The sequence below is a fragment of the Pristiophorus japonicus genome, chromosome 9 (genome assembly GCF_044704955.1).
Source record: "Pristiophorus japonicus isolate sPriJap1 chromosome 9, sPriJap1.hap1, whole genome shotgun sequence".
Taxonomy (NCBI): Eukaryota; Metazoa; Chordata; class Chondrichthyes; family Pristiophoridae; genus Pristiophorus; species Pristiophorus japonicus.
The window spans coordinates 29,858,137-29,871,288 of record NC_091985.1 but is presented as its reverse complement, the minus strand read 5'-3'; the positions used below and the strand labels follow the sequence as shown (position 1 = coordinate 29,871,288).

Below are 13,152 nucleotides of genomic sequence, written 5' to 3'. Positions count from 1 at the left end.
ATTTTCTCCAAGTTGCAGAGTCCTTTATTTCATTAGTTTTATAGTTCCTGGCCTAAATTATCTTTATTGATTTGAAACAATACTATTTTGTCAAGGGGATTACAGAAAGAAGTTTTAATAGTTCATCATTTGCCTCCACCCTGGCTGATTTTAAGCACCTTCGCAAAACCCTCCACTTCGATTGTGCCACTCTTCATTTTTCCTATTTCCTTCCAGCTTAGCATCCTCCTTAATGTAAAGCTTTATGAAATGTTTTTGTGCACGAGCATTACAGAGGAACATCTGTGTGGACCAGGCCACTCATCTGGTCTGCAGGCCAGGATCTTCTTGACCAATATTGTATTGTCAAAATTGAGGAGGAATAAGAGTTTCTATGACGTACACACAGTGGCTTTGTTTGTGTTAATGCAATTGTGACTGCCTAGAAGATATCTGGGAAGATCTTTGTTACCTGCATATCGTGGAGGCATTTCAATAGGACTGCAGGAGGCCTTGTAAAACTCAGTAGGTATTAGCCTTGAGGCTTCCCTAGATTAGAAGCTATTTACTGCCTGCTGGCTAAATTTGGGGCATTAGATGCCTGTGCATTTCCTGGGAGAATTAGACAATGAGGTTGGTTAGGTATTGAAGTTTTTCATTGCAAAGCCTGATACCAGAAGAGCAGAGCAGTGTAGTAGTTTGAAAATTCTCTTCATGCCAGTAGGGCAAGATGTGGGGTTACCATTAGTCATCTTAATTAACAGTCCTGTATTTGCAAGGTGGCTTTATACAGGGCTGCTACTTGAGGGATAACACCAAGCAGCTATTCAATCTGGCACACCACTAACAATCTGACCTGGTACTCTTTCGAACCTTACTTGGAGGCTTGCTCAGTGTAAATGCCCCTCCCGCTCAAGCACATCAATACACCCACTGACTGTAAACCAACTTGACCACTAATAAACAGGGACTTTGCATCCCACCCCAAAGCTAATTTGTTATATATGCAGACTATAGATATACTCTCTGTGTAGTCACTGTATAGTTGCATAAGATGGAGACTTGTTACCTGATGTACTATCAATAAGGTTTACACTGTGTATATACTATGCTGGCACCACTAGCGGGTGCAACTGGTGGAGACCGGGGTTTCCTGCCCCTGTGGCAGAGACTGTCCACCAGAAGGTCTCCTGCATAGGTGTGCAGGGCCCAGTATAAAAGGCTGCCCACCATGCTTGTGCCTCACTCTGGAGTTACAAATAAAGGACCAAGGTCACTGCAGTTGGAGTACAACACATTGCCTTGTGCAGTCATTCATAAGTGCATTACAGACATAACATAACTAATCCCCAAAGCCAAGACCTTTCCAAAGCTCGGAGCACAAGCAAATCGTGCCAGTTATCAATGCATTAAAACAAACTGAATGATTTCTACACTAATAATGTTAGGCTAAGTGAGTTACAATTTCCCAGATCACATGTTACTCCATTTTTTGATAAACAGGATTGCATCATCAATGTAATCCCAGTCCAGTGTTGAGTTTATAGCCCGGGGAAAGATTGCAGTGGCTGTTCAGCTGGACTCAAAGACCCAAGTTAGGAAAGGAAGAGAGAGAATTTAGGACGAGTACTGTTAATTGGATTTAGCAATTCATCCAAATGTTTGTTGGAATATTGTCTACTATTACTATTTGTACTTGTTAGTTTTACATTATGCTTAGGAAGCTTTCAATATTGTTTCTATGAATCAGTAATGCAAGCAGAGGGTTTTTTTTTTCTGAATTTGTGATTTTGTGTCAGGAGTCAAAGAGTGTATTTACACAGAGATACTCACACGATCACCCCCTCCCATATTTTCTAATCACCACATCATGCATGGAGATTTGAGAAATACTTATTCAGTACATGCCCAACAACTTAGCATGAACTGCAGCTCACCGCCCCACCCATTCCTCAAGGATTGCTATTATTTTCTTATATTAACCATGATTGTCAAAAGTCCCATAAAACATTCAGTCGTCTGTTGTCTACGTTTGGTAAAACAAAATTGGACATGGTTAAACAAGATTTGCTGCTGGATTAAAATAAAAAGTTAAACATAACTATAAAGGAGTCAGGATTTATAGAATACGTGTAAATTTCACTCATTAAAAATATACTTTAAAAAGGACTCAGTTATTCAGTTGGGAGTAATGACGAAATGAAGGAAAAAACATTTTTAGAAATATTAAGTGCTCAAGATTAGGGGCTCGAGTGGAGCATAATCCTGTTGGGCAAATGGCCGGTTTCTGTGCTGTAAAATTCTATGCAAGTTCAATTTTACTGAAAAGCCTGGAGTACATTTAATAATATTTTCAACTAATTTAGCACAATGACAAAATCTGCTTTTGTGATAAGTATTCCATGCATTTTTTGCTTTAAAAAAAAAAAGGATGAATACAGAATCCTGCACTTACACGGACTGACTGATATTGGTGAGTAAAAAACATAGGGATGAGCAATAAATGCTGGTCTTGCCAGCAACGCCTTCATCCCAGGAACTAATTTTTTTTTAAATGTAGGCAATCGGCAGTTTTCACTGGATCATTACATGCTCTAGAGGAATGCAAATCATAAACTGCAAGGCACTATTTTCTTTTGAATCCTTGAAGCAATTAGTCTGTTGCATTCTGCACTGAGGTAAGCAGACTGTTAAAGCATTCATTGGTAAAACAGGTTAGGATCGATCTCCCAATTTCAATATTGCAAATGGTTTCTGATGAAAGGAGAACCCAACAGGAAGGTAAAGCTGCATGCAGAAGGTAGTTAGGGGAAAAACCTGGCCAAAGTGGCTACCTTATACTGCTGAAGCAAGCCTCCCACTGAGTCAATGAATGAACAGTGCAAATGGCATCCGTGGAGCTGCTATTTTCGGATATGATGAGGGGTAAATTGCAGTGGGAGGCTTCCTTCGTACAAACGCCTCCGACCCGAAAAAAAAAATCTATGAAATGTACCTGGTGGTCCCGGAGGAATGCAAGATTTCGGTCGGAGGCCTAGATTCACTGCGCAGCGCATGGGAAGATGTCTTTCAGGTACGTGCATACATGCTGGAGTCACGTGGGCCTGGACCACCAATCACGATGGGAGTATTCTCATTGATAAAAATGGGAACTCCGTTTGTACGAGTTTCCATTACTATCAATTAGAATAACCTCTTAAAACACAGCATAATAAATAAAACACCTCACATATTTAAAATTAATTGAAATTAAATGTAATTAAATGCTTTAGAAAAAAATATATATTTTGTGGAATGTGTATGTGTTTCAATAGGGCTAAAAATAAACTTACCTTAATGGACAGGGTTTTTAAATATAAAAAAGAGAGTGTTTAAATGTAATTTTTATGCTTTAAAAGTGTTACGCTGTGTGCAACTGCTTTTACCAGGCATAAAGGTTTGAAGGACATTCACTAGGCATGAGTTAGCCAAATAACCCAATCTCTCCTGCGTGAATGTCCTTCTCCCAGGGATATGAGGGATCGGTCTAGAGAAATCTTAACAGATCGGAAAAGCCGCTTTTCGCCGCATGCGCATCGCGCCCCGAAAACCAGCTTTTGCGAGGCCTTGCTGGGTCCGTGCGCAGTTTGGATGGACCCAGCGAGGCCAGAATTTTTGGCCCAGTGAGACTGTATGTGCGGTGTCCCTGCACCGTGCTACTGAATCACACGAGGCATGTACTGCAGACACGGTCACTACGTGATCTTTCTTTATTCCCAGGACCAAGTGATGACTCTGCGTGGGACCTCCCTTTAAATACCCGAGTGCCCAGGTGAGGAGTGTCTCCCACAAGTTCACCCCCTGTGGTCAAGGTGTGCACTTCCAGGACATATATACACAGTGTACAGTGTGGTAGCATGAAGGTTACAGTTACATGAAGGTTACAGCTGTATGAAGGTTGCATACATGACATGAAGGTTGCATACAGAAGAGATTTTTTTGTTGTTGTTGAAACATAGAAAATAGGTGGAGTAGACCATTCGGCCCTTCGAGCCTGCACCGCCATTCAATGAGTTCATGGCTGAACATGCAACTTCAGTACCCCATTCCTGCTTTCTCACCATACCCCTTGATTCCCCTAGTAGTAAGGACGTCATCTAACTCCTTTTTGAATATATTTAGTGAATTGGCCTCAACAACTTTCTGTGGTAGAGAATTCCACAGGTTCACCACTCTCTGGGTGAAGAAATTCCTCCTCATCTCGGTCCTAAATGGCTTCCCCCTTATCCTTAGACTGTGTCCCCTGGTTCTGGACTTACCCAACATTGGGAACATTCTTCCTGCATCTAACCTGTCTAACCCCGTCAGAATTTTAAACGTTTCTATGAGGTTCCCTCTCATTCTTCTGAACTCCAGTGAATACAAGCCCAGTTGATCCAGTCTTTCTTGATAGGTCAGTCCCGCCATCCCGGGAATCAGTCTGGTGAACCTTCGCTGCACTCCCTCAATAGCAAGAATGTCCTTCCTCAGGTTAGGAGACCAAAACTGTACACAATACTCCAGGTGTGGCCTCACCAAGGCCCTGTACAATTGTAGCAACACCTCCCTGCCCTTGTACTCAAATCCCCTCGCTATGAAGGCCAACATAGGAATAGGAAAAGTATAAAACACCCATGCATATAAAACCAATGAGCAATATACTGGCAACACTAACATTAGATAAGAGATTTTTAGCTACGAGTTTCCATATTTTGACTTTGCAAAGTTTCTGCTTACATTCAGACAAATCAGCAGGAAAATTTTGAACAGAAATGACAACTCCAGCCCATCCAAAACACACATGATATGGTCCAAAAGTCGAAGCAGAAGATCCATCTTCAGATATGCTCTTCTGGGATATCATTTACATGTTATAAATCATGGTATTTAAATGATTCAGCAAAAGATATTACTAGTTGTGAAATCATTATTGTAGTGTATGGAGAAAGAGTCAGACTGAACACTGAGCTCAAAGTAAAGTGTGACCGTAGTCTTTTATTGCAGGTCTCCAGAGTGCCACTCCAACCTGTGAAGCCTCCTTCAATATCTGTGCTTCCAAAGGATTATGGGATCCCTTGGAACTCCAGAGTGTGAGCCCTCTAGTGGCTGTACAGAGTCAATACAAATTTACATATATAACAATTATAGTAAGCTTTGAATCGGACATCCTAGTGTTATGATGTTAGTATACACAGTGGCCAAACCAGGTTAAGTGCAGAAGCTTTAGACATTTTAGGTGCAAAGCTGCAAAAGTAGAGTAGGAAGTAGAGAAGAACAAGCAGCAATCATTAAAGTTACATCAGCATTTAAACTGGACAACTACTCAGAGGAAAAGCTAAACATCCAAGTTAGATCACTTCTAGTCAGAAAAGCAAACCACACAACTCTCTGCAAGACTCAAATTCCAGACACATTGTCACTACATCCTAACAACACCCATTACTGTTTATTGTATTCATACATATCTCTTCAGAATACACAAGAAGGCACTGCAAACAATGAGTTTGGAGACCCTTACAAGCCACATCTGTTAATTCAAAGTCACTTAAATCAGATATACTGGATAATTTGAATATTAAAAAAGTCTCCTGTACTATTGTTACTGTAATTGCTTCCATTGAATTACTGGATAAGAGAAAAGCAACTGAATTAACAGGATTAGACTGCATTTCATTTACACAACTTTCAAAGTTACAATAAGATTGTATGAGAAAACAATAACAGGGCCAAAGATTCTTGGGTAGGCTGGGCATCCAGATATTGGAAATTTTTAACGACATTTTTCTTTACCACCTTTTTTTTAAAAAAATGGTAACTTTTTTTCAACAAGCAATGGATTATGGTAGAGAACAAAATGCTATCCCACTTCAGTGTCAGCACCAAACACTTCCAGGTCAGGTATAGCACAACCAGTAACAAAGTAAAGCTCTGCTTTAATTTACTCAAGAATGTGCCTAGAAAAGCATTGCACACTGCAACCATGCAACATTTCCACCTCTCACACCATGTTTCTTTTTGGCCTCTCTAAGCAAGATTGCCAACATGATGCCAAATTAGGATCAGATTTTGAGTTATAGGCCTACATCCACTAGGAACTGGGTTGAGATTTCCCCAAACTCTTTTTACTTAAAATCCTTAAAGCTCGAAGAGCAGATATTTATTCCAACTATCTGAGTTAGACTGAAATCCAGGGCCCATTGGTGCGAGACACACTACATTATTTAATTTTTCCTTTAGCACATTTATTTCAGACTAACTTGAATACATTGGGCTACATGGTTTCAAAATTATCTTTTACATGTTGCTAAAAGAATGATGTATTAAAAAGTGAAGCACAATAAAGAGAACATGCAACCTTAAAAAAGGGTAATAATTTCTATCGATCCCACCCATTTTAGACTAAAGCGCTCGTGTCCGCATATATTTGTTGCTGAGGGAGGAGAAGGAATACAAGAGAAGTGCAAGTGCTGATTCACACCGCACTAAATCTTTTTTTTATTTCACTAAAATGTGACACACAACTTTAGGAAACAAACTCCAATCCTAAAAAACACTTGTTCATATATTCTGCCTACTCACTCGTATCTGCAGGACTTTGCACACTTTGGCCATCTGGAAAAAATTTAAACATGAAGTTATCCAAAATAAAAGTGCATACCATAAAGAGCAGGGGAAAGAAAACAAAAGCTTTAGAAATGCTGGAAAATACTTGGGGTTAACTCTCGGCAAATCATAAAAACAGGAATGAACTTATATGTAACATACAAAAAGATGGTAATGAATCCATGTTTTAAAAAAAAACACTGCACCAACTAGCCTAACTAAATTTGAAGTCAGTAAAAGTTGGATTCCAGACAAATATTCGATGTGGTAGTAATGAAGCATTCTATTTTGGATTCATTCAGATCTGCTGCTTCCCTCTTCTAAGCTGAATATATAGAGGGGAAAAATGTTCACAGGGTCAAGTTGATGCACAGAGTTTCAATTTCTTATTGGTCAATATAGTCGCCTGTAAACTGTCTGAATTATTTTAATAAATGTCTTCAAGGAGGTGCAAACAAAGAGAAAATCAGTTAAACTGAATTATCTTGCTAACAGTTTGAGGTTAGTTGAGGATAGCATAAGACTGCAGCCAAAACCTTGTTAGAGCACATTCCTTAAGTCAGTTACCTGCAACATCAATTCACAATCCTCCCGGCCTACAAAGATCATCTCACGTGGCAGCCGGTGACGTGTGCCTCCGCTGCTCACCAAAAACCAGGATGTTAAGCTCATTTTCTGCAGTTACTAAATCCTGTTTCAAGGCTACGTCATCCTGTGGAAAGAAAAAAAATACAATTTATATTTTTAGGTTCACTTATTCTTCACAGTACTGCTAGAAGCACACAATGCAACCTTCCATAAATGTTGGTGGATTGTGTGTGCAGATTAAAGCCAGATGTCAGAAGCCATCACAGGAAATGACAAAGTCTGCTGGATTTGAAGATGGCTGGAAATTTATACACAAGCCACCAGCTGTTATAAACTGCAGCTGCTTGATACTTGCAGCCTCTGAAAATTAACAGCCAATGAAAAAAAACAGCAAAAGCAATTAAATGCAAATTTTACATTGCTCTCGACTGACTATGGAGTTATGTTATGCACGTTACAAAACTCTTCTCACATAACATCAAGAGTCTTTTGTAAACCAAATCATTGCATCACAACAAAAGCATAGCTCTCAACCACATAAATAGTGGCTTTATTGTTTCGGACATTTGTAAATGTGCTGTGTAACAGACTCTGAATGGCTACTATGTGAATACATTATTGCTGCAGCAGAAGAGACTGCCTCTGGGGGAACTGATTTAATGTCTTGTGGAAGAGTCGAAGCATTTTTCACATTCATTATTCTTTTACAAAATATTAAAGCACCAGCATTAATTTGCAATAATTTTTCCTTTACTTCAAAAAAATGATTATAGTATGATAGTTTATATTTTTTTCCCCTTTAAGCGTGTGCCACATAAATCGAACTACTGGTAATTTTAAACATTTTCCCTAATTTTTGTACAAAGATAAATGGAACTCGTGAAGCGACATTGACTTCCTTGTATAATAAGCTCTCTATTGGAAAAAAAACCTTCTCTGAAGTCCCAGGGCAACCTGCAGCCATTGCTGCCAGTTCACAGATATGGGGCTCAATTTTCCCCAGTGCCGTTTTTTGGCATACTTGAAGAATTACGCCTGTTTTTTTTGGGCCCAACTACGGCAAAAAAAAAATCAGCCAACTTTCCCTATTTGAATTGTTGATTTTGGCGCCGCATAGCCTGTCCTTCAGCTTTGGGGTTGGAGTCCAAGATCTGTGCCAAAAAGATCAGATTGCCAGGGTAACAAGGGACACACTGCGGGCTGAGGCTGGAAAGTGAAACATACGACACATCCTGGCCAGCTCACAGCAACCTGCACACGCAACTTACTAGCATTAAATTACTAATGTGTTTATGCCAAAAGTCTATTATTCCTCCTCCTGCCGCTGCGAGCCCTGGCCAAAAGGCTCCCCTCCCGGTACCGCTTCTAACCCGGGCTGTGAAACAGCATCTGCTGCGCTGATTCTCTTACCTGTGCCGATTTTGGTAACTGCTCAGAAGGTTTTTCCAGAGTGGTCACATACACCGTCCTAAGAAAAATTGGAGTAAATCGGAGCTGACCAAACTTGCTTAAAATGGCCAGAATTGGTGCAGGTGGCAGGTTATGCCCCCAATGAGGTAAAAAACATCCTACCCAAGTGAATTACACTAGCACAGAAACTTTGGGGAAACTTGGAAATTTTAATTTACTCCAAAACAAACAGTGCACGCCTAAAAAAACGGCGCAGATAATTGGGGAAAATTGAGCCCATGAATAGTAAACGTACTTTTATTGACACTGATCAGGACAACAAGAAGTAATTTTTTTCCCCTAGATGGTGTTTAACACTTTTATAACACACCATTAAGTGGAGCCCTACTATTGATAATTTGGTGGCCAAAAAGGAGAAATAAGAGACTGACAATTTAAATTTTGTAAAAACGCAAAAAGTAAACTAAAATCACCATGAAAGAGTCATATTTTACAATCAGTGACAGAATACTTCAGTTATTGAGCTTGAAGTTCAAATAGCTAAGTCATCATGCTAGATGTGACATAGCTGATTGACAAACCAACAGAAGCCAGTGCCACAAAGTTTAACTGCAAAATAACTTAGTTCACATTAAACAGTTGAAGGAAATATACACAAGTTTATGAACTTCAATAGAACCTGATAAATATGAACAATGAGTGTCCGAAATTTCAGTAGATTGGAACTTGATTGTCTTGTGGATAATATAGTGAGTTTCAACTTACTGTACATATATTACAGTATCAAATAGGCACAAGAGGAATTATACTAAAGTTGTTGCATATAACATATTGGGAGGCATGACTAATTGTGAGGAAGAGTGAAGGAGATTGTCAGAGGACAGCCAAGTTAGCAAAGGGCGCCGATAAGTGGCAATGCATTTCAATGAAGTGAGATGAAGAAAAATAACAATGAAACGAATTATACCCTAAACAGTAAGTGTTAGCAACGTGGAGGAATACAGATCGATGAAGGAATATACATGGCTCTTTAAAAATGTAAGTACAGGTCGAAAAGCCATTAAAAGACAAATGGGATTCTGGGTTTTATTGGTTAGGCCAATTGGAGTATATTCCATGCAGTTCTGGGAACCTTATTACAGGAAGGATATGAGAGCCATTGAAAGGATAGTTAAGATTTACTAAAATATCATCGGAAAATAAGAATGTACAGGAATTAAGGGGAAGCTAGATGAGTACGTGAGAAAGGAATAGAAGGACATGTTGATAGGATGAGATTAATAGAGTGGAAGGAGACTTGTGAGAAGCATAAAGACTGTTTCTATGCAAGGACTAGAATAGGCCACTTTGGTCCATCTAGCTCACCCCAGACTTCCGCAGCAGAAATTCAGGAATGAGGGGTTACAGTTGGAGGAGGCTTGTGTGGAGCATAAACACTGGCCAAATGGTCTCTTTCTATGCTGGAAATTCTATATAATTCTATGCAAGAACTAGAACACTTTGGTCCATCTTGCTCGCCCCAGACTTCTGCAGCAGAAATGTCAGGAATGAGGTGTTACAGTTGACAAAAATGGCTTGAAGAAAAATCAGGCTTCCCTTAACTGGAGCAGTTACGGTGAAGTGGAAATTTAATTGACTTTTTCAAAATTATGAAAGGTCTTGGGGGTATTGAAAGATTGTTTCTACTGCTTGGTTAATTGGCAAGAAGATATAAATTTAGCATTATCACTAGAAGAATGAAGGGGGAGGTTCGAAGTTATTTACCACAATGGTTATTGAGGCGGAGATTATAACATTATTCAAAAGCAAATTATATAAGTATTTGAAAGGAAGAACATAAAGATATGGAGGAAGAGCAGGGAAATGGGATTAGTAGATAAGCCCAGTTGAGAGCTACCACTGACACAAGTACAATGGACCAAATGACTTTGTTCTAACTTCTAGAATTATGGAGCCACACTATAATATATTATTGAAGAGCTATACCCCCAAAACATGCAGTAAATACCACACACACTGTGCTCTTCATTTCCTACTTTACAACAGTAACTGCATGCAATATAACAGTAACTGTATTCAAAAGTACTTCATCGGCTGTAAAGCGCTTTGGGACTTCCTGACGTCATTAAAAGGCATTAGACATTTTCCATAGCTCGGGAACCTACTGTCAAACAAGGGCAGACATCGACGACTAGGTCCAACACCGCCTTCAGTGTGCCAGCACCGCCTTCCATCGCCTGAGGAAGAGCATGTTTGAAGACCAGGACCTCAAGCCCGGCACCAAACTCATGGTCTACAGAGCAGTGGTGATATCCAGCCTCCTATATTGCTCAGAGACATGGACTATCGCCAGCAGGCACCTCAAAACACTGGAGAAGTACCACCAACGCTGCCTCTGCAAGATCCTGCAAATCCACTGGCAGGATAAGCGCAACGTCAGTGTTCTCGCTCAGGCCAACATCCCCAGCATCGAAGCACTGACCACGCTCGATCAGCTCTGCTGGATGGGCCACATCATCCACATGCCTGACATGAGACTCCCAAAACAAGTGCTTTACTCTGAGCTCAGACATGGCAAGCGAGCCCCAGGTGGGCTGAGGAAACGCTTCAAGGACACCCTCAAAGCCTCTTTGCAAAAATGTAACATCCCCACAGACACCTGGAAATTCCTAGCCCAAGACCGCTCAAAGTGGAGGAAAAGCATCTGGGAAGGTACTGAACACCGAGTCTCTTCACCGAGAGCAAGCTGAAGCCAAGCATCGACAGCGGAAGGAGCATGTGGCAACCCACCCACCCGTACCTTCAACCACCGTCTGCCCCACCTGTGACTCTTCAGTCATCTGAGAACTCATTTTTAGTGTGGAAGCAAGTCATCATTGACTCCGAGGGACTGCCTATGATGATGATGATGATAACTGCAAGTCTTTATTTCTCTAATGCACACGTGTGTTCAGTTGACAGAGTTTAGCAAATTCAAATTCCAAGGAGTAGTAGGAGGAAAATAAATTGGATTAGACTTCCATATCCCTTTTAAGAAAATAAGGTATAAAAATGAATTCTGGATGAATTCATCATTCAGACATGGTCAAGATTAAATCCCAAATCTAGATTGAACATTCTGTACTAGACTCCATTAATTCAATGCCAGAGTATATACCATCTGTGATTTGGAGTGCAAGACAGAAAAGAGTACCAGGTAATTAAATGTAAAGGTATCTATTTAAGGTTTTTTTCAGAACATGTTGGTTAGTAGTTACAGATCCAAGAAAGGACATGACTCTACAGAATCTTTGGGAAAAATACACAAACAGGCATAGAAATTCAACCCTGCCTTGTTCGACCCCATCAGCAACTTTCTAGTGAAGCAGACTGTTCATTCAATATGCCAGTATGTTTGTAAGAGCTATAAATATTTAAGTGATCCCAATAAATGACCATAAACTCTTTAAATGCCAACTCAAAACCAAAATGTTTGATGTAAATGACGTTAACTATTGGCAGAAAAGTGCGTGAATGCCGAATGATATTGGACGTATGGCATCCTTGAAGGAAGCTGTGGATCGATTGTCAGAGCATTGAACTAGGCCATTCTGCTATCAGTGTCCTGAACTTGAGCACCTGAATCCATGCTTCAATATCGATTGTCCAAACCCTGTTCTAACTTATGAAGAATCTTAACACAAAATGTGAAATTCCCCTAGGAACAGTCTGGAATGGCTTTTCTAGTGTTGCAATCCTTTGTAAACCAACAGATCATCCAGCTAGTCATCCTTTGAAAGTAACTTTAAGCACCTTGATCTGTAGGTTTGTGGGTATGCAGTCATAGACTTTTGCTACAACAATATAGTCAGAATGAGACTCTTAACAAAATGATTGTGAAATCTCTGGCTAGTGGCTTGATCATAATGAAGATTTAAGTTGCCCCAGTTATATGAGAGTTATATGTAATGAATGAGAAGGCTGGGTATTTTCATTTGTCGTGTGATGGACAAGTATAAATATAGGACAACCACATGAATATCAAAGCGTATTGCAACAGCTCAACAATCCAGACAGGGCTTTCAGATTCCAGATTCATATCATTTTTACACTTAAAGGGGAAAGACAAGGACAGATTCTAGGACTGAAGAGGGGGCCTTCTTCTCAGATTGCAGGTCTGAAAACCCAACTTTGAATTCTTCATAAGTGAAGAACAGATCTTTCAATTCCATGGCATAACTTTTTTGGCAGTTCTGCTCGCTAAGAACAGGAAATAGGAACAGGAGTAGGTCATACAGCCCCTCGAGCCTGCTCCGCCATTCAGTAAGATCATGGCTAATCTGATCTTGGCCTCAGCTCCACTTCCGTGCCCGCTCCCCATAACCCTGGACTCCGTTATCGCTCAAAAATGTGTCCATCTCTACTCTGAATATATTCAATGACCCAGCCTCCAAGCTCTCTGGGGTAGAGAATTCTAAAGATTCACAATCCTCAGAGAAGAAATTCCTCTTCTTTTCTGTTAAATGGGCGATCACTTATTCTGAAACTATGCCCCCTAGTTCCAGATTCCCCCAT

At 40.2% G+C, this 13,152-nt stretch overlaps 1 protein-coding gene across 11 annotated transcripts in view; it reads right to left on the bottom strand.

The window, feature by feature from the left end:
* The window catches only part of cep170aa (centrosomal protein 170Aa), a 190,719-nt gene that overhangs the window by 141,396 nt on the left and 36,171 nt on the right, over positions 1-13,152 (bottom strand). For 8 of the 11 annotated variants that reach the window (XM_070889228.1, XM_070889224.1, XM_070889226.1 and 5 more), the window contains exons 2-3: positions 7,168-7,312; positions 6,577-6,609 (exon numbers count right to left, since the gene is read on the bottom strand). In XM_070889228.1, coding sequence (XP_070745329.1) covers positions 6,577-6,609; positions 7,168-7,272 — 138 coding nt within the window. In that variant the 5' untranslated portion in view covers positions 7,273-7,312. The remainder of the gene's footprint in view (positions 1-6,576; positions 6,610-7,167; positions 7,313-13,152) is intronic. The other 3 variants (XM_070889227.1, XM_070889234.1, XM_070889233.1) reach the window with 1 other exon arrangement.